The sequence below is a fragment of the Ammospiza nelsoni genome, chromosome 6 (genome assembly GCF_027579445.1).
Source record: "Ammospiza nelsoni isolate bAmmNel1 chromosome 6, bAmmNel1.pri, whole genome shotgun sequence".
Classification (NCBI taxonomy): Eukaryota; Metazoa; Chordata; class Aves; order Passeriformes; family Passerellidae; genus Ammospiza; species Ammospiza nelsoni.
This window is the reverse complement of record NC_080638.1, coordinates 54,268,830-54,288,804: the sequence shown is the minus strand read 5'-3', so window position 1 is coordinate 54,288,804 and position 19,975 is coordinate 54,268,830. Positions and strand designations below refer to the sequence as shown.

At 41.7% G+C, this 19,975-nt stretch overlaps 1 protein-coding gene across 6 annotated transcripts in view; it reads left to right on the top strand.

Moving 5' to 3' along the window:
• Nucleotides 1-15,816, top strand: part of CDC42BPB (CDC42 binding protein kinase beta) — a 91,065-nt gene extending 75,249 nt beyond the window's left edge. For 3 of the 6 annotated variants that reach the window (XM_059473632.1, XM_059473630.1, XM_059473628.1), the window contains 10 exons: nt 3,515-3,731; nt 4,119-4,181; nt 6,437-7,033; nt 9,980-10,077; nt 10,189-10,273; nt 10,422-10,539; nt 10,641-10,758; nt 11,856-11,964; nt 12,054-12,124; nt 14,100-15,816. In XM_059473632.1, the coding sequence (XP_059329615.1) occupies nt 3,515-3,731; nt 4,119-4,181; nt 6,437-7,033; nt 9,980-10,077; nt 10,189-10,273; nt 10,422-10,539; nt 10,641-10,758; nt 11,856-11,964; nt 12,054-12,124; nt 14,100-14,231 (1,608 nt within the window). In that variant the 3' untranslated portion in view covers nt 14,232-15,816. Of the gene's footprint in view, nt 1-3,514; nt 3,732-4,118; nt 4,182-6,436; nt 7,034-9,979; nt 10,078-10,188; nt 10,274-10,418; nt 10,540-10,640; nt 10,759-11,855; nt 11,965-12,053; nt 12,125-14,099 lie in introns of all 6 variants that reach the window. The other 3 variants (XM_059473631.1, XM_059473629.1, XM_059473627.1) reach the window with 1 other exon arrangement.
• Nucleotides 15,817-19,975: the final 4,159 nt, after the last annotated feature.

Below are 19,975 nucleotides of genomic sequence, written 5' to 3'. Positions count from 1 at the left end.
TGTTAAATGCCACTGGTTTGTTTTGATAGTGGCATATACTGTCCAAATCTAACCTTGATTAGGTTATGTAGAAGTGTAAGAATTTACAAGGGCTGCTGACATATGTAGAAGAGCAATATGTGTTTTATTTGCAGGAAGCCCCATGGCAGGAAGGAATGATGAATCTGACTCCATGTTCTCAGAAGGCTAATTTATTATTTTAAGATGCTATATTGTATTAAAGAATACTATATAAAGAATACTAAAGAATAGAGAAAGGATACTTACAGAATGCTAAAAAGATAATAATGAAAACTCGTGACTCTCTCCAGAGTCCCAACACTGCTTGGCCCTGATTTGCCAATGAGTGAAAGCTCTCACACCAGAAACCAATGAAACAATCTCCAAACACATTCCCCATGAGCTAAACAGAGGACAAGCAAATGAGATAATTATTGTTTTCCTTTTCTCTGAGGCTTCTCAGCTTCCCAGGAGAAAAATTCTGGGCAAAGGGATTTTTCAGAAAATATGAATGTGACAACAAAGTTCTCATTCTTTAGCTGCTTCCTTGTATATAAAGTTTGTCACTTTTTTTATTTTCCTGAGTATAATTCAGTATATTTTCTCTCTTTTTCCATTGGTATTACCAGATTCTGTTTTTACTTGTTACAGTGCTGTAACAGAATATTCTGAAACTGATCTAGTTTCCTTAATTTCATATTTAAGTATAGGAGAAAAAATAAAATAAGAGAAAATAATGAACTGAGCTTTAATATCCCCTTTATTGTATGTTCTATCTGAATGCTGTATTTAGTTTTTAACAACAGAAACTTAATTTCTCTGTTTTGTGTGAATCATATTAAATCTGGAGTTCCAAAATTTAGTAAAGAATACATTTGTAGCCAGTATCCATAGTCCCTTACATTTGAATACAGAAACTCATTGTTTTCAGCATCTCTGATCTTCACCCATTTAGAATCAAGTCAGGAAAACATGGAAAGCAAAGAGCTTTCAGTCAATTGCAGTGCCTATCATTTGGTCCTTCAGGATTTTACTTGGGAATTGTCTTTGCTACTTGTCTGCCTCTGTCTCTGCTTTTCTGCTTTTTTTGTAAAAATATTTTCTGTAGTGAATTTTCATACTTTGGTTTACCACTGCCTGTACCTTAAGTTTCCTCATGATTGTATTTTGGTTTTTGGTTTTTTAGTTCCCATCTGCCTGCTCTCTTCTTAAATTAGCAAACATAGAATACTGTAAGGAAGGAGAGAAAATTTGGTGAGGAGAGAAAATTTCTGAGGAGAGAAAATTTGGTGTGCAGAATGATGGTTCATTCATTTAAGAACAAGGCATCCATTCAGTTCAGCCTGCCTGACTTGCTGCTCTAATTTCTGCCTGCAGTTTTTAACTGAAAGGGTATCTAAATAATAAAAGTCATTTTTGTCAAATATCCCTCTGTAAAAATATTTGTGTGGATATACATGACCAGATATCTCCATGGTTTGATCAAATTATCCCCTGCTAAAGAGATGTGATTAATTAACTGGAAGCTTGATGTGTGAATATATCCATTTAGGTAGGGGACCAGAGAAGCTGCTGAATTTCAACTTTTCTCAGTTCTATGTCCTCCTTCAAAAGCAGGAATTTCTAAAACTGGAAACCACTAAACCTGATTGGGAGAATCTCATCTCAGTTTAGTTCTGGATCTGCATCTTGCTGACAGAATCACATAGAGTAGCTTGCACAGAACAGTTTAAACTTTTAATTCACATCATTGTGTAAAAATGTGGTCCTTCTTTTGTATGTGTCATTGCACATAGCACATGGTGATATTGGTAGCCTATGAAAGACAGATTTTCATTTCTTCTGGATATTCTATCAGCAGAAAACAATACCCAGCAAATTCTGTTCTACAAATAGAATGCTGCCAAACACATGTTCCCACCTCTGACTCCCCATGAATTCAAGAAGAGTAAGAATTTGTCTCAGATTCAAACATTTCTCCTTGGTAACCAGTTTTTAAAGCTGGGTGTTAGGCCATGCTGACATTCAGACACCACAGTCTTAAATTCTGCCATCAGTTCACATTTCTAATAATAGTGTGGGAGTTGGCTGTAATGGAGTGCTCCCACAGCTTAGCAGTCCAAGTTAAGAAGCCTTGAATTTCATAGCAAATAATGGATTTTTATATGATAAATAATGCAATATATATTATGACCGACTGCTCACTTTTTTTCTTGCATTTGACTATGTATGTTGCCAGCTTCAAAAGAGTGGGGAGTAATACATGGTGGTACTTCAAATGGAAAGCCATTGCGGGAATCTGGTTTTGCGTTGTTTTCTAAACATTATCCATTATGCCTTTATCTGTCTTTAAAATATTAATGCTTAGTAACAGTTTAGACAGGAACAAACCTTAATGCAGAATAGTAAGAGCTATGAGCAGTTGCAGCTACTCAGTTCTTTCCCTACCTCCCCTCACCTCTACCTTCATCTTACTTCTGAACTTCTGTCTTTGACATCCTGTTGTCCCAAGTTTACTTTCAGATTTATTTTATCTTCAAGATGAGTGTTACTGTTTATTCACTCTTCCAGGAAGTGTGTGTGTTGCATTACCACAACATCCATCCTTACAATGATTTCCTTACAACAGCATGTAGGCTGAAGGTCTCACATTCCATGTTACAGCCTTCAGATTTGCACTTTTACACCTTTTGTTGGTCTTTCTCTGTTCAAATGTTGTTACTCAGAGTCTGTGCTGAGGGCTGATGTTGGCTGATGGCCTGTTTGTTTGTGGCTGAAAGTATAGTTCTCATGATACCATAAACCCTTCAGTCTCTTCATGCAGTACAAAACCCCAAAATATTAAGAATTACTGCATGCTTTCTTCAGGCAACAGAAGTTCCTGGATAGTTTTTCTATGTTGAACACATTCTGCTTTGAGATCTATGGGATGATTTATGATTTAACTGAAAATTAAGTGAAGCCATAGTGATTTTCTTTTAGCACAGGGACGTGGGAGAATGCAGTTCTTCAGTCTCAAATACTGCTTTCCTGCATAGCTTTGAATGCAGACATGATGTGCTCTTCCCCTCGACAGATATTTGGAAAATTAGATAACAAATTCAGAACTGATGATAGCAATGCCTTTGGGTTTCAATGCATCTGGTTCCCAAAGCATGTGTGTCACTCTCAGTGAATTATGGGTGGGTGGGATCAGGACAGACAATGGTTCAGAGCAGGAAGGAGCCTTTTACTGCCATGTATTGATTATTGTGGCATTCCCTGCCCATATGTTAGGATTCAGAATATTTAAGCAAGGCTGAGTACTTTTGAACAAAGCCACTGTGGCTTGTGAAGTAGTTGTGTTTTGTAAGTTTTTCTGAAGCACTGTGGCTGTATTAGCTGTATGTGTTGTGTATGTTTCTTGGGTACATCATTCCATTGTCATGAGAAAGTGTAGTTTTTTTTACAGTTCTGTGTGTTAAAAAAGGTTTTTATTACTCCAACTAATTTCACTGTCTCTATCTGTTTAAAGGTGACAGCTTCTCTCTTAGGTTTGCCTTCAAAGTCTTGTTCTCTACTGATCCTGACAGAAAATGAGAATGAAAAGAGAAAGTGGGTTGGAATCCTAGAAGGGTTGCAGTCTATCCTGCACAAAAACAGGCTGAGGAACCAGGTTGTGCATATTCCCCAAGAAGCCTATGACAGTACACTGCCTCTTATTAAAGCAAGTTTAGCTGCTGCTATTGTAGGTATGTTTGATTTCACTTTTATCAGTGTGTGAAGGTGGTTGGAACTTTTAGATGGGCTTTTATAATGAGAGCACTGACATCTTGAAATAAATTCCTCAGCTGAATTCCTTGATAGGAATTTAATAATGGGCGAAAAATGCTAATCTTGCATTGATATTCAGGTTTCTTCATCCATTTGGAGTAAATAATACTGTTGAGTTGTTCAGCAGGTTGTTTTAGCAATGTGGTACTTAGCATGCTTTTGACAGACTGTGTGAACTCAAGCAAAATTGATTTGCTGGTGAAAATCTGTTTGTGCAGAAATTTTTTCAGCTGTTCAAAACAAACAGCCTGTTTTAAAGATAAGACCAAGCTTAGCTGAATTAATGGCCTTTTTTCCCCCCTTAGATCGAGACAGAATTGCAATTGGCTCAGAAGAAGGACTGTATGTGATAGAGGTGACCCGTGATGGTAAGTCAGGCCATAATGCATGCAGTAATTACATACAAAATAATGAGCTCCATAACTTTGAGTGCTGCTGTAATATAGGTTGCACAACAGCCTTTCATGTATAGTAAGTATTAAACACTCAGTTAATTGATGAGAAGGAAAAGTGAATGTGAGGTGTAAGCACTAATTTGGTCATTATCGTTACATTCAGGTGAGTGGCTGAAATTAAAGGGATGAGTTACTGGGCATATCCTGGCACATTCTCACCTTAGCTGTGTTCCCACAGCTGGTATCAAAATGCATCAGCACACAGAGCATGCACAGCACACACAAAGTTTGTAGACTTCCCTTTAAAACCTCCATGTCTTACCTGTTTCTTCCAGAAACTTGACAGCCACTCACATTCTCTTCAAGACCAATGGTGTCCAAAGCAAATGTGTCTTGGGGTGCTGGTCTTGTCAGTGATGTTCTCAATTCCTTTTTCTGTGTAATTTAGTTTGTGGCTATTTGAAAGTTGGATTTTACTCATGCTAAAGCTTGCATTTCAATGTAAAATAAAGCAGTGAATATAGGTTTTAAAGATTTACTTGACTTCCAAAATTAAATTATATCAGAGATGTGGTTTTGGGTCACAAGAAAATTCTTGTTTAGAATAAAACATTGCCCAGTTCCAGGAGAAACTGCTTTATACATGGAGACAGCAGATATTTGGAATTCTTTTTAGCAGTAATGAATGCCATTCCATTGAGTAAACTTCCAGTGGTCATCATTCTTTAAGTAGTTAGATATAAACATAACTTGAGATGAAAATAATTCCAGGAATTCCAGCACAGCTTCTTGCATAAAAGAAAGTTGTAAATTTAATTTAAAAGGTCATTTCCTAAAGGAACAATTATCTGCATCACCATGTTATATGTAAATGTGAAAATTAATTATCAGGTTTGGTTTTAAGCTAAGAAATGTTTAGCAGGAGTTTTCTCTGGCCAGTTCTGTGTGTTAATAGCATTTTTGGTAAATCGTAATCTGTTTTTAATTTTATAGCAGTTGTAATTTTTTAGTGTTAATTAACTGCCAGCTGTTTATGGCAAAGGTCTTTGGTTAGAATATTGCTTAATTCTTGACAAATAGGCTGGAGTTAGAGCTAGGAAGGAAACCATTTCTCTGTGGCAAAGCCAGTTATTTCCTAGAGCATTTCTTCAGACATTTCATCTATTTATTCAGGTGAGGGTACAGCACAACAGCACTTTGTGATTTAAACAGCTAAAGTCTTATTGCCAAGTTTAAAGAATTGGGTAACTTTGGCTACATTACTCAACTGTTACTGAAAAAAGGCAAAGAATTTCCAATGAAGAGTTCTCTTTTTTTTTTTTTAACTACAATTCACAAATATTTTAAAGCATTCAGCTAGCAGAAAAATGAAAGTTACAATTTAATTTTATTGGTTTATGCTTATTAAGTTTCCTAGTTTAGAATTGCTCTCTTGTTTGTACCCCATTAAACACTCACTTCATTCTTGAAAGTTCTTGTATAGCCAAGATCCCCAAAGAGCACACATTGTACCTAACCCCCTTAGCTGCCTCTAACCCTGCTTTAAAAAAATGCATCAAACAGCAAAACTCCCCATGGGTAGCCTGGCTAGTCCTTGTTCTGAAAGGGCTTTCCTGGTGCCTGTCCTGAGCCTCTGTTCCTGCAGCCTAAGCCCATTCCTCTTATCCTTTCCCTATCACAAAGAGCATTTTTTCTCTTTCCATATGTGTGTTTTACACCCCCTTACTGTACTGCTTTTGTACCTGGCTGAGAGATCTGCCAACAGTACAGCATTTTGTCTCCTCACTTATCAGGATTAAATAAATACTTTATATTTCTTGTCTTTGTTTTCTGCTAATTTGGTCTTCCTCCAAAATTTACTGAAGATGCTGATGTTTCCCTGGAGGTGGGACCCACTTCTGAAGATGCAACATCTTTCACTGTACAGATGGTACAGATACAATTATATAAAGAAATGTCTTCATTTATCCTACATGTTAAGCAGCATTTTCCCACAAAGTGTTGTTGAGATTTTTGTTATGAATAGAGAGGGTTGCAGGAATGCTTTGTTTCATTGTTTGCTCTGAGAATTAATAACAGAGAATCAAGCATGTGTAATAAGTGCTCTTCCTCACCTGGTACATGTCTGTGTTTGGATTAATTTTCAGGCCTCACTGTGTAGCACTGCAGTGTTTCTGGGCCTGGTGATTTTCCTGTTTAACTGATGGCAGCTCTTGTTTCCTTTGCAGTGATAGTCCGAGCTGCTGACTGCAAGAAGGTGTACCAGATAGAGCTTGCTCCCAAAGAAAAAATCATCATCCTCATCTGTGGTCGGAACCATCACGTCCACCTTTACCCCTGGGCCTCTCTGGATGGGTCAGAAGGGAACTTTGACATTAAGCTTGCAGAAACTAAAGGCTGCCAATTGATTACAACTGGAACACTAAAGAAGAGTTCTTCTACTTGTTTGTTTGTGGCTGTCAAACGACAGGTTTTTTGCTATGAAATTCACAGAACTAAACCTTTCCACAAAAAATTCAGTGAAATTCAGGCTCCAGGAATTGTACAGTGGATGACAGTGTTCAAGGACAAGCTCTGTGTTGGCTACCAGTCTGGGTTCTCTCTGTTGACCATCCAGGGAGATGGACAATCTATAAACCTGGTAAATCCTAATGACCCCTCGCTTATCTTCCTCTCCCAGCAGTCTTTTGATGCCCTTTGTGCTGTGGAGCTCAGTAATGAGGAATTCCTGCTTTGCTTCAGCCATATGGGAGTTTACGTCGATTCGCAAGGTCGAAGGTCACGCATGCAGGAACTAATGTGGCCTGCAACTCCTGTTGCCTGTAGTATGTATATGTTTTTCTGTTGCCATATCCCTGTTGCTGCTTTACTTGTCAAAAAATACTCAGCATTGTATTCAATTTTGCTTCAGTTTGTCTTTGAATATCGAGTTTAAGTTTTGGTGAGTTAACAGACACGTGGTTCTTCCTGGGGGTAGTTTTGGACTTGGAGATCCTGGATGCTGCAAGAAATGCTCTGCCTTATTACAGGACACAGAAGAATAAATAGTGGAATGCAAAATAATTTTTAGAGAAAGTAGTCCTGGATGCAGGACAGTGCAAGACTACCTGTCTGTGAAATTCTATAAAGATTTTTGTTCACCTAGAGAGCATAAATGTCCAGTTGCCTGTAGGGTGTCTTCTGTGTACTGTTCTCAAATTACAGTAGAAAGTTGAAGAAGAAATGTAACTGCAAGTCTGAAGGTTCATAAAGATAATAAGAGATTAAAATTTTCTCCTTTTGGTTTAAATTTTAGGGGGACAGTATCCAAAAGTAGTATAGGTGAGAGTAATATTTAAACCACTCTGCTTGTTTCAGGAGCATTGGTTATCAGCTTGGTAGAACAGAGGCACATGCAGAGCATTTTTCAATATTCAGTAGTCAAAGGCAGGTGATGATAAATCTGGTATTTCTATTTGAAGCTCAAATAGCAATTAAAATTTTTGAATGATTGAAGGCAATAAATAGCTTTTTGTTTAAGTAGTACAGCAAGGAGTTAGGTGGATCAGGCCAGGTCCTAATAGGAATGTGTTTAATTGTATTTGATTTGAAGTGAAATTGTTTGCTTACTTTACTCTGACCTAGTTCTGAACAGAAGTCTGAAGCAAAGTCCCTAGAAAACAATGTAGTGGGAAATTTACTTTAAAACACTATTAGCTAAAACTAATGTTTCCTTTCCCTTAATCAGCTTTACAGTTTTTTGCATTTCAGCAAACTAGACTTGCTAGTTAATGGTTTTGTATGTTATTATTAGAAGTGTTCTTACTGTAAACTATTTTATAACATTCTTGTATGTGCAGTCCTGAGTGGTGCTGGCCTCAGGCTGTTTTTGTAGAAAGAGAAACATTTTCTGCTGCCAAAGGAAACTGAATTACTTCCCTTTTCATTAGACTTGTCCTCACTCCTCAGTCCTAGTGTCTGTCACTAGTGATGGTGGGTTTTTTTAACTGTCCCATCAGGAGGCTGTAAAATTACAGAATGGTTTGGGTTGGAAGGGATCTTAAAGATCACCCACTTCCAACTCCCCTGCCATGGGCAGGGGCAACTTCTATTAAACCAATTTTCTCAAAGCTCCGTCCAACCTGACCTTGAACACTAGCATGGATGGAGCAGCTTCTTCCACACTGTCCTTGAGCAACTTGTTCAGTACCTCACCACCCTCACCATAAAGAATTCCTTCCTAATATCTAGTCTAAACCCATTCTCAGTTTAAAGCCATTTCTCCTGTTGTATCACTCCATTGCCTTGTAAAAAGTCCCTCTCCAGCTCCCTTGTAGCCTCTTCAGGTACTGGGAGGTGCTGTGAGGTCTCCCCAGAGTCTTCTCTCCTGCAGGCTGAGAACAGCCCCAGTTCTCCCAGCAGGTCTTTGTAGGAGAGACCAACAAAGTGGAAGTGATCCTGCTGTGGTAAACACCGTGTTGTAGAGAGGTTTTGGGCTAAAGCAGAGAATTTGTGTCTGGGGCAGTCAGTGCCCTCACCCCAGGAGAGGGCAGGGTGACACTGGCCCAGCTCTGTCCCCCCAGCTGGCCCAGCAGGGCTGTCCCTGCTCCAGCCTGTGCTGGTGTCCTGTGTGAGCCAGCATTGGTGTCCTTGGCTGCCCTGCAGCCTGGGGCAGAGCCCTGGAGCCAGCTGGGCTGGGGGCTGGGGGCTGGGGGCTGGAGCCCAGTGCAGGCACTGACAGAGCTTCTTGGGAGCCACTTCAGACGTGGGCAAGCTCATCAGCTGTGCCTGGCACGTGCCAGCCTTGGCTGCAGATGGTTTCTGCCTGATGCTCCCTTCTCCCTCTTGGTTTGAACATCCACACCAGCCAAGACCACATGCAATAGATGCTTGACCATAAATCACTTTTGTGTTGCATTTTTATGATAGCTGTCCAAGGCATTCTTTTAATGAATTTAAAAAATAGCACCACAACTGTACTTCAGTTCTTCTAAGAAGATTCTGTGATGTGTTTAGTGTCCTACGGGGTAATTTTCATTTTGTTTATTGAAACATCTTCTCTCTATTAAATCCCTTAAGTTACTAGTAACTGCTTTTTACATCAGGAGAAAGTCTTTACATGAGCAGAACCATGTTGATACAAAGCTCTAGAGATCTCTGCTTTTTGTTTGACCTAAAATAAACTTGTCTGCTGATGCCTTTTAAGCTTTAAAAAAAAAAGTTGAAAAGAGAAAATGAGTTACGGGCTTTAAGCATTGTGACATTTTTCTGTCGACTTGATGAAAGTAACCCATACATGAATATCTAAAGCTAGAAAATTGTAAGCAAAAGAGGAAGGAAATTGAGAGCAGATCTGCATCAGGAGTTCATGACCCAGCTCACAGATGGTGGCTTTCTCATCTCCTCTGCACTCAAAAGATGTGTAGTTAGTTTGGTGCTTCTGAAGTGAAGTAATCCATAGCAAAGCTGGCTGCTCAGTTCCTACCACCTAGCAAATTTGTATGCATATCAAAACTTCAGATGCCATTTTGCAATTTCATGAAATGGCAAGGTGAAGTTTTAAAAAATACTGAAAGGGTCAAATTTAAATATTTCCATAATGCTGATAGTTGTCCTTAGCAAATCTATTCTCACAAAAAAATCTGTTTGAAACTGGGGCTTTGAAAATGTGTTTTAAAATGTATCTTGCACATAGTGGAAAACTTGTAACTGTTGAAATCTGCTCAAATGTTTGTCAGTTCTGCACTACTGAAATGACATTGGGGTTTTCTGTTTGTTTTCAATCAATGCAGGTTGCAATTCTTCATATGTAACAGTATATAGCGAGTATGGTGTTGATGTGTTTGATGTTAACACTATGGAGTGGGTCCAGACTATTGGCCTGAGAAGGGTAAGTAATTTTCTTTGGGTATTGAACTTAATTGGGTTATTTTCAAATGAGGTGTTTCTTCAGAGTGTATGCTAGACTTGAGGTAATTCTCTGTCTCCTTCCTCAAAACAGATCAGACCATTAAACATGGATGGCACACTGAACCTCCTTAACTGTGAGCCACCAAGGTTAATATATTTCAAGAACAAGTTTTCAGGTGAGTCCTGAACAAGGGGAGAAATGGGGAACTCATTCTAACCAGTTAATTTTCACCATGTTACCTTTGCACTAGATGAAATTTGTGTTGAATGTGTCTAGGTCAGGCTGTACCCTGTAAGTGAAATTGCTTTGTGCTGTTGCAGCAGGAGCTGGCCTCAGTGTACCAGAAACCTCTGACAACAGCAAGAAGCAAATGCTCAGGACCAGGAGCAAAAGAAGATTCGTATTCAAGGTTCCCGAGGAAGAGCGGTTACAGCAAAGGAGGTAAGAATTTATTTGTAAATTTGTAAAAAATAACTGAATATACATGATGACATGCAGAGACTGGGAATGCTAATGGAAAAAAATCACTCCTGTTTTTTTAGGGAAATGCTTAGAGACCCTGAGCTAAGGTCAAAGATGATTTCTAACCCAACGAATTTCAACCACGTGGCTCACATGGGACCAGGAGATGGAATGCAGGTCCTCATGGACCTCCCACTGGTAAAATACATTTATAAGGGAGGGATACATATGTGCATTTGTTCTTGCTCACAAAAGCTGTGAAGATGAGCTGGATGGGCTCAAGTATTATCCCTGTACCGAATTCTTCTTTAAATCCTTTTGAGAAAGGTGAACCTTCCTGCTGTGCAATGCTTCTATATCCTGTGCAAGGAAATACTGTTAGCTGACTTATGAATGAGACATTGAAAGACAGATATCACTGCCAGGAGCTTGTTAGTAGTTTTGTATATAATCAATCTCTCCTCCTTCCTTTTTCTTGTTTGTCTTAAAACAACAGAATGAGTTTCCTTTCCCCTCATCCTCTCAACATTCTGCTCTTGGTATCACCCCCAACAGGCTTTGAGCACGTCTATCACATGAGCCCTATCTCTGCTGAAATCTCTCTCCAGAGTGACCATTCCTCACTGCAAGGCTCCCTTCTGCTTTCCTCCTCTTCCTGTCCCTCCTCTGCTTCCCTAGCAAGGGTAGGAGTAGCTACAAACTGTTAGGAACTGGAGTATGGTATGCTTGTGGCACTTCACCAATTCTAGAGCTATAACAAGGGGAAAAAAACTAATGCTGTGGAGGTAACTAAAATGCATGTGACTTGCAGTGCTTTATAGAATTAATTTTATTTTGTATTTAACTAATACAGCATTTTATGAGCTATTTTAGTTTTAAAACTACAAGAGGAAGATGTGAAGGTACACTTTTATGTTCTGTATGTACCCTTCATTCTAGAGCTGTTAGTCAGGCTTTCTCTTGTCTTTCTCAGATAGCCCAGATGTGGGTCAGGCAATTGTCATTTCAGCAGGAGGAGGAAGGAAAGCAGAGCTGTTAGTACAGTCCCTGCCCCTTCATGGAGGGTTTGCTGGCTGACAGGTTCCAGTGGCTGCTATGGGGCTTAGTTCTTTCTCTGTCTTTCTCAGGGTTTGTGTCTGTTACTGAAAATATGTGGATGTGGTCAAGTAAGTTCAGTTTTTCTACCAACACTGGGTTGTAATAGCTTCAAAAGCACAGTAAAGTTTTCACGAGTAACAACTTCTTCTTGGGTAGCTTTTGTTGCTGGCTAACAAAGTGTTTCATTTACACTGTAGAGTGTCCTACCTCCTGCCCAGGATGAAAAATCCTGTCAGTCTTCAGCCAACCTGTCCCGGCAGCAGCAGCAGCAGAGAAACAAAACCTACATCTCATGGCCCTCCTCAAGTAAGGCTGGAACAAGCTGCTCACTCTGAGCTGTAATCTGTGATGTCAACAGGAGCTGTAAATTGCTTTTTGTCCTTCCCTCTGTGCAGGTGGCAGCGATGTGGGAGCAGCCATGCCTTCCCGAAGCATGTCCGACCCTGACCAGGAGTTTGACAAAGAGGTAAAACAGCTTCTGTGCATGGACACCAGCAATGTCCTGTTGGCATAGATTGCTCTCTTTTTCCAATAAATTACATTCCCAAGGAAATACTTCATGGAGATGTTTTCTTTCCACAAGTGTTTTTCCCAGCAAAAGTTAGATAAGCTAGCACAAAGGCAAAGCTGTGAAAAGGTCTTCTGATGGTGATATTTTAAGAAATGTAATGTCTTCAATTAAGCTTTATAGGCAACGGAAATTTGACTAATTGATGAAATGTCCTCAAAGGTCCTAAAAATGTTCTCTGGGATATTAGCATAGAATAGCAAAGTAATATGACTAGTTAAGTAATTTTCTGTGCTGCCTTAAGGAAGACTTTTTGTCATGTAACTTGAGAAAGAATCAAATTTATAATAAATAAAACTGCTTTTAGCAAGAATAAGGGTATGTGCAAGTAGTCACCAAACTTAAAATGTCTTGGCTCTACAAAACTGATCCATGTAAACTATCTTCTTGTAAATAGACAAGATACATGATTTTTGGATCTGTGATTTATTATGTGTTTTCTTCTAATCTTTGCTAAAGCACTGTCTGTGCAAGGAAAGTGTCAGGAATTATTCCTGGGAAGCTAAGTCCCTGATTAAGATATTTTTTAGTGCGTTTTGGTACCCAACTGCAGGCCCATATAATGCTCTGAAGTTTGAAGCATGTCCAGACTTTTGCTGGCTGCCTTAGCACACACCAAGTCCAGAGTTCTGATCACAGCTGTGGTCTGACTTCCTTTGTAACCTTCAGTTAGCCATTAAAAGCACATGAAAGTGGGGATCTCTAAACACAGGAATTTTTGAAACAGTCTTGGTTTTCAGAGGTGGTTATGATGGACTGTGTTAGTTATTCTGCTCACCCTTCCCAAACTCCATTATATTCCATGCTCTGTTGGTAATTGTTGTTTGTAGGCATGACTAATGATAGATTCAGAAGGGAATTTTCTCTTACAATTTCTTATGACTTCTTAAATTTAAAAAAATAGTAGTTTGAAACTGGAAAGAGGCTCTAATAACACCTTTTGGCTTTATACTATTTCCCCCATGGCTTTTGACTTTATGAACCGCATCATGTTAGGATAATCTTGTTATAGATTATCTTATTTTTGTTCAAGCCATGCAAAATCTTCTGAACAGCATTCTTGAAGGATGTTACCTTTCAATCTATTTGCTAAGTATATATTTCTCTTTCTTGAAAATAACTTGCTGCAGTGGTAACAGATTTTTTTTGTGCAGTATTTCATTAGCTGTGAATCTGTGCAGTGCTCAGAATTGTAACACACCAAAATAGTGGGAAACTTGCCAGCCATCCTGTTGAAGTGAGACCAGCCTGTGAAGGCAAATATCCAAGGACTAATCTCATACTGGGGAAATAACTGTGGATGGTCTTTATTAGATATTGACGTAGGACGTACCCACTAAGTGTATTCTCTTTCCAGATCTCCAGCCAGATTCTTGGCAGCCTTCACTCGTTTGTCAGGCACTTCACAGCCTTGTTGCTGTTTTGTAAACAGCTCATAATGCTTGTTTCCTTCCTCCTCACCAAACTGAAGATGATTTGACCATAGTTTTTATGTGTTTACATGGGCAGATAAAGCTACTCCTGGGCTATAAAAATTGCCTAAAAATTGCAGGCTGGTAAATTCTGAACAACAGTGTGCAGAGAGAGATGTATTCCATCAGGAAAGCTTTGCAATGGCTAAAGGAGAGGAGCCAGAGATGTAGCAGTTTCCACATACTTTACCATAATTCCTGTTGCAACAGAGGTCACCTTTGGGACTGCACTAGAGCCTGTTGATGGTAATGGAAGTAATTGCTTGAATGTTTAACCATGGAGTTAATCTAATGCACACTGCTTTGTAGGTGTTGCTCACCCTCATTTTTGAGTGCCTTTGAAAGCTTTTGAGTGTAAAAAATTCAAGTAAACATAATTCTTTAATGTTTCTCATTAACAGCCTGATTCAGACTCCACCAAACACTCTACTCCATCGAACAGCTCAAATCCAAGTGGTCCCCCAAGTCCCAACTCTCCTCATAGGAATCAGCTTACGCTGGATGGACTGGACCAGTCGACCTGTGACGCGTAACGCCGCCGCTCCCGTCACCCGCTGCTCCACGGCGTTCACCTGCAGGGCAGAGCCTCTCAGATGCTAGTGCCAAGACTGACACAGACTCTCTAGTGTTGTACAAGAATTAATTATATATCCAGATTGTAGATACAAACTATGGAAATGAAGAAAATTCTTTACTAATAGCGATTGAGCTTTTTATGCAGAATTGTTCACTGCTCGGTTACGGTTGATTCCTCTCTGCACAGCTGTGACAGTTTTATTGCATAGGAGCATTTAAGGCCACCGGTAAATAGTCTTATTCTTATGGTGAAAGAGAAATAGAGTTACTGATAATGTTGTTACAATATCAGGAATATTATTTTTCTATAGAATGATGTAATGTCTGATTAGCAGGAAATCCTTTTAGACAGAATTTGGACTTCGGAATAGGAAATGTGAGCAGGGCTAGTTACATCCTCAGATGAATACACTTTTCCCTTTTTCCTGTAACTGTTTTTTTCCTAAATCTTAAGGAGAATGGTAGGAAGCTGTAGGTTGTTTCCAACATCAGTAGAGTCACCAGGAAGTCAAAGAAAAGCTGGTTATAGTTTTGTGGCCTTTTAATTCATTTAGCCATTACATATACAGCTGCATAACTGTCTTTCTATCTTTCTACCAACTTTTTAGTCTTGTACATAGGACTACTGACAGTTATCTCTTTACCCATTCCCTGCTTTTAGTCCTCATCAGTCATTAGTCAGGGCTTTAAAATACTGCTGTGAAAAAGACTTTACTCCTAGTTCCTGCCTTTCTCCTCCTGAGAAGTTGTTTCTCCTGGGTTTTTGGTGTAAGGACACACTATGCTGTTTAGCTAGCAAGCCTTCTTGTGGACGCATTGCCCTCGGAGTCTGCTTGGCCCGGGGACTGTATCGCACTAAAACATCAGTCTGTTCATTGGCTACCAAAGTGGAACGTGAAGGATGTGTAACTGGGGGTGCTGCTTTTCTCATTAATTGTATCCTCACCTGCATGAAGACCCCATGATTATTAATCAAGTATTGATCATGTAGAAAAATGCACAACACACTCCTGTATATTTTGCGATGGCCCACGTGCGGTGATGTTTGCGTGTATATTTAATCTCATGCTTCCATGTATTATACATTTAGTACTCAAAGATTTGTGACCATGTTTCATTAAAAGCTTGTAATTAATTCAGTGGCTGGCATATCCAGTTTGTCATTGTCACAAAAGTGTGCCTTCTGTGCCAATTTTATGACAGTTGGATGTCACTTATTTAAAATTCAGTTTAAATGGGCTAATGATATACCAATGGCTAATGTTCTTTTCTGAAACACTGTATAGGACGTGCACTTATCTTTAGTTTAAACTGAGTGTTCTAGTCAACATTTAATCCTGTTACGTTAAGTGTTCGACAGTACTTGCTCTTTTTCTCAGATTCTTGATAAAGGGGCTCAGTTAGAGCTGGACACTACTGCTTTGGGGGTTTTCTGGTTTTTACTTTTTTAATGTAAGTCTAAGTCTTTGTAATTATTGAATTGTGAGAACATTTTTGAACAATTTACATGTCAATAAAGCAGAAGAGGGAGGTTTTAAAGTTTATAGTTGTCTGTCTTGACATCTGAAAACAATCTACCGCTGACACTTGCTTCAGTCTCATGGTAAATTCACTTTGTTCACATGGACATTTGACATAAACTGAAGGTATTTTGGATCTCCCGAAGCACTACAAGAAAGGTGCACACTGCTGAAGGTGAATGAGTGTTCAGGAGCCATGAAAGTCCTTTTGGTGGAATACAGCACTGAAATTTTGTGCCCTTGGTTTTGTTTTAGTGTTATCATGTCGTTGATTTGCTGGCCCTATTAATTCCTTTTAAAATTATTTATATGACTTGTTAGTTACAGCTGAAGCATGGTAAGGAGGCTGCAGGGTCTAATTATGCATCTTAAGTATCATAAAACAATAAATATATTTCACTTGTCCAAGCAGTACTCCCAAGGAAAGGCTTAGGAACATTTCAAGGATTGGTGTGTGAATGGTGCAGCCCCTCACACCGGGCTTTTTAAAGCTCTCATGCTCTGGTATTTGAGCACTATAGAGCCCACTGTATCTAGACAGTGCCAACATCTCCTCTAGGCTGTCCTAGGTAAGCATCTCTCATCCCATATGGAGTGCCAAGTGTTCCTGAATTGCTTCTTGGTTTGTCTCACCCTTCACAGGAAAGGCCAAGCTGGGTGCTTTGCACCCTGCTGTTCTTGCCTGACCAAACCTCCCTGGGCTGGTGTGGGTTGTTTTGGGAAGGTGCACCCACACTGCCCTGGGGATGGGGTGACAGCTGACAGGAGATCTGAGGGCTCTGTGCTAGAAGCCTTCTCACAAGTATTCATATTAATCAGCCTTTGACTTTTAAAAAACATTTCTCCTGCTCTTGAGCTGATTTTTCTCTGCACAGTGAGGGCTTGGGATGACAACAAAATCTTTAATTATGGGGGTATTAAATCATAGCACTCAGCAGTGCCAGGGCTTGGTTATAATTTAAGCAGGAGAACGTTTCTAGAAAAATTAATTAATTGCTCATATGAATACATTATTCTTTTTTTTTTCCCTGTTTAAGTCTGGCCAAGCAGAATTCCTTCCCAAGTCCTCCATCACAGCCCTTTCCAGATACCTTTTCCCTTACAGATTTTGATTCTGGTTACCTAAAGAGTCCTCTTGAGCCCTTAGGAAAATTTTCATAAATGCAAGCATTCAGGTGAAATGATTCTCTGACAATACACTTTCTTATCCCTGCAGGCACCAGTCTAGGACTGAAAGTGAGGAATTGAGCTATGCAAGGAATGAGGGTAATTTGGTGTGTGCCTGTTTCTCTGCTCATTCCATTTTCACAGAGGTATGACATCAGGTCCTGAAGCTGGAGGGGTGGGTGGAACTCACTGGAACAATTGGTCACTCCTAGCACAGAGCTTTTCCCCAGAAAGCTGAGTATTTTGGAATACATCCTGCTATCACTTGCCACCCAAGAACTAAATTCCTGTGCCACCCATCTCTGTCTACAGAACAGGTGTGCTAAGAAACATCTTCCTAAACAGGTGCAATCTTCTGGAGAGGGTAAGTGCTTAGCACAGCTAAGTCACAGGGAGGGGACTTCAGAGTGGAAATGCTGGAGGTGCTGCAGGCACCCTTGTTCTGCACAGCATCAGACTGGCATCCCTGGGAGAAAGCAGATGTGTAAAAACCTTGAGAGCTGGCACTGGTAGCCTGAAGCACTGAGAAGCAGCAAAGTGTCTGAGGGAGGAGATGACTGGGGGAACTGAACTGCACATTGAGGTGCAGTTAAGCAACGTGTTAATGCATGGAAGGTGTTGTATCATGACCAGAACCCTTGTCTTGCTGAGTTTAGCTTATTTTGAACCAAAAAGAACACATGGCATTCTTGCATGCCAGGCTACTGGAGCATCTTGTGTTCCAGTTTGCACCATCTGCTCTGGATGAAGCGGCTCTGACAGGCAGAAGGGAGGAGGACAGTCCAAAAATCAGTGTTCAGCTGCCCAGCCCTTGCCTTCCCCTGCTGTGGCAGCAGCTCTGCCCGACCCCTGTAAATGTGGCTCCCCTGTCAGCTGCCCCTCACCATTCCTCCCTGGCAGCCCTGGGGCCCTGGGCAGCTGCCACCCCTGCCCGGAGCAGGGCAGCCCCTGCCTGCGGGGTGAGAGCTGCTCTGGTGCCGGGGCTCGGCTCTGGCACCAGCACACGGGGCTGGAGGGGCTCTGCTTGAGGGGAGGGGGTTCCATGGGCACAGGACCACGTCGGGAAGACAGGAGGGAAGGCAGGGTGCCAGCACGATCTCAGTGATTCCGAGATGCCCTAAACATGTTCTTGGGAACGGGGGGTGATGTTGAGACCCGGTATCAGCTGCAGGCCTGGTGTGGGATGCCCAGGGAAGCCAAACGCTGGCAGGAGCCGGTCCCAGCGGTGCCTGATGCTCAGGCCAGCGCTGCCGGCAGGGTTAGCTGAGGACAGGAGCAGAAGACAGCAGGACGTGCTCAGCCAGCGGGAGCTGCAGTGCTGTGCTCCAGCCAGAGGAGGAACATGGACTAAGGAATCAGTCCATGTTCCTCCTCTGTCCTTGCAGCAAATATTTTCCCTGCTCCCCAATAAGCTGCAGCACTTTTTTGTCATCTGACTGCGCAGGTTCATGCAGGTTTATTGATGCTCTCTCACAGATAAAACCCTCAGATTTTTCCAGCCTCGCCTCCTTTGCTGTTCCTTACGCAGCCCCCGCTCTGCAGTCCCGCGGGGACGGGCGGTGCAGAGCCCTGCACGCTGATGGACGCGGCGGAGCTGCCGCCCCGCAGGGCCTTGGCCGGCCCCGGCACTCCGGTGAGACCCGTCCCTGCCAAATGCCCCCCCGCCACTGCTCCCTCCTGCTGAAAGAGATACAAAAATATACATTCATCGAGCCAAGTCTGTCTTCAGGCTCAGCGATATTTTGAGGACTCTGCCACAATCCGAGTTTGTGCAGAACTTGTGTGAGCGGCTGTATCGTGCAAAGCAAAGGCACCGTGCTATGTGCTGGTGTCCATTAATAGCGTGCAGGTTGCTTTTTCTTTTGACACCCTAGCAAGCAATGACTCCTGACATCTTGCCATTAACACTAATGCATTTTGAATTAGTCTGTCACAGTGGGGAACCCCTGACACTCAGGACCAGAAGCAAAATAAAGCCATCAGGTGCCCAGACCCGCCGTGCACAGCCTCAGTGACATAAACCATCCATGCAATGTGCTGCTTACCAAGGATGTCTGTGAATTAAATTCCTTGTTTAGGCAGGATCCCAGGAGACATTTGTGTACCAACCCCTTTGCTCTGCCCTGCCTGCAGCACGGGCTGTGTGTGTGTGTGTCGGTGTGCAGCAGTCATGGATACAAACATGGATACAATCACGGATACAGCTGTTCTTCCAGCAGCTCTCGATCCCAGCATCACGAACTGACTCTGGTGCTTCATTTTGTTTCTGCAGAGCTCCCCCCTCCCTGCGGCGCGTTCTGTACGAGCGAGCGAGTGGCTCCTGAAGGAAAAGTACAGACTGTGCTCTGCTCGTGCACTGACAAAAATTGATCTCTGCATTAATTAAAGCCTCTATTGTAAGTGACCTCGAGCTGCTAATGCATTTTAAAAATGAAGCTTCGCCAACAGCAAATTCAAACACGTAGGGGTGACCAGGTGGAGGCTCCTGCCACAGGCCGCTCTGCCTCCCTCCGTGTCAGTGATGTGTCCCAGGAGGGTGTCTGACTCCACAAACACACCCCAGCCTGTGGCTCACCCTCAAATCCCTGTGTGAGCAGGCAGGACACAGAGCTGATGTCCTCAGCCACTTGCAGGGCAAGAACACCATCTTGACACCCTCTTGTGCAATGGTCCCCTTGCCAATGGGTTGTCTCTTCTCTCTCTCAGCCCATGACCATGGGATGTTCTTGCCTTTCCCCCTCTGCACAGGATGTGAGGATGCAGCCATCATCAAGACCCCTCCCAATACTCAGATCACAATTCAATCTCACAATGAGTGAGGCCCAAAAACAGCCAGGGAAGGAAGAAATTCCCTCTGAGGTGGGGGCTCCCTGGGGGTCACCCCCGAGCCCCTTCCTTGTGTTGGCAGTGCTGGTGTGATGATGGGCTGCCTGGGGCAGTGAGGGGCCGCATGGTGCAGTGAGGGGCTGCCTGGTGCATTGGCCCCAGAAAGAAAATTCCTGTGGGTTTGTATT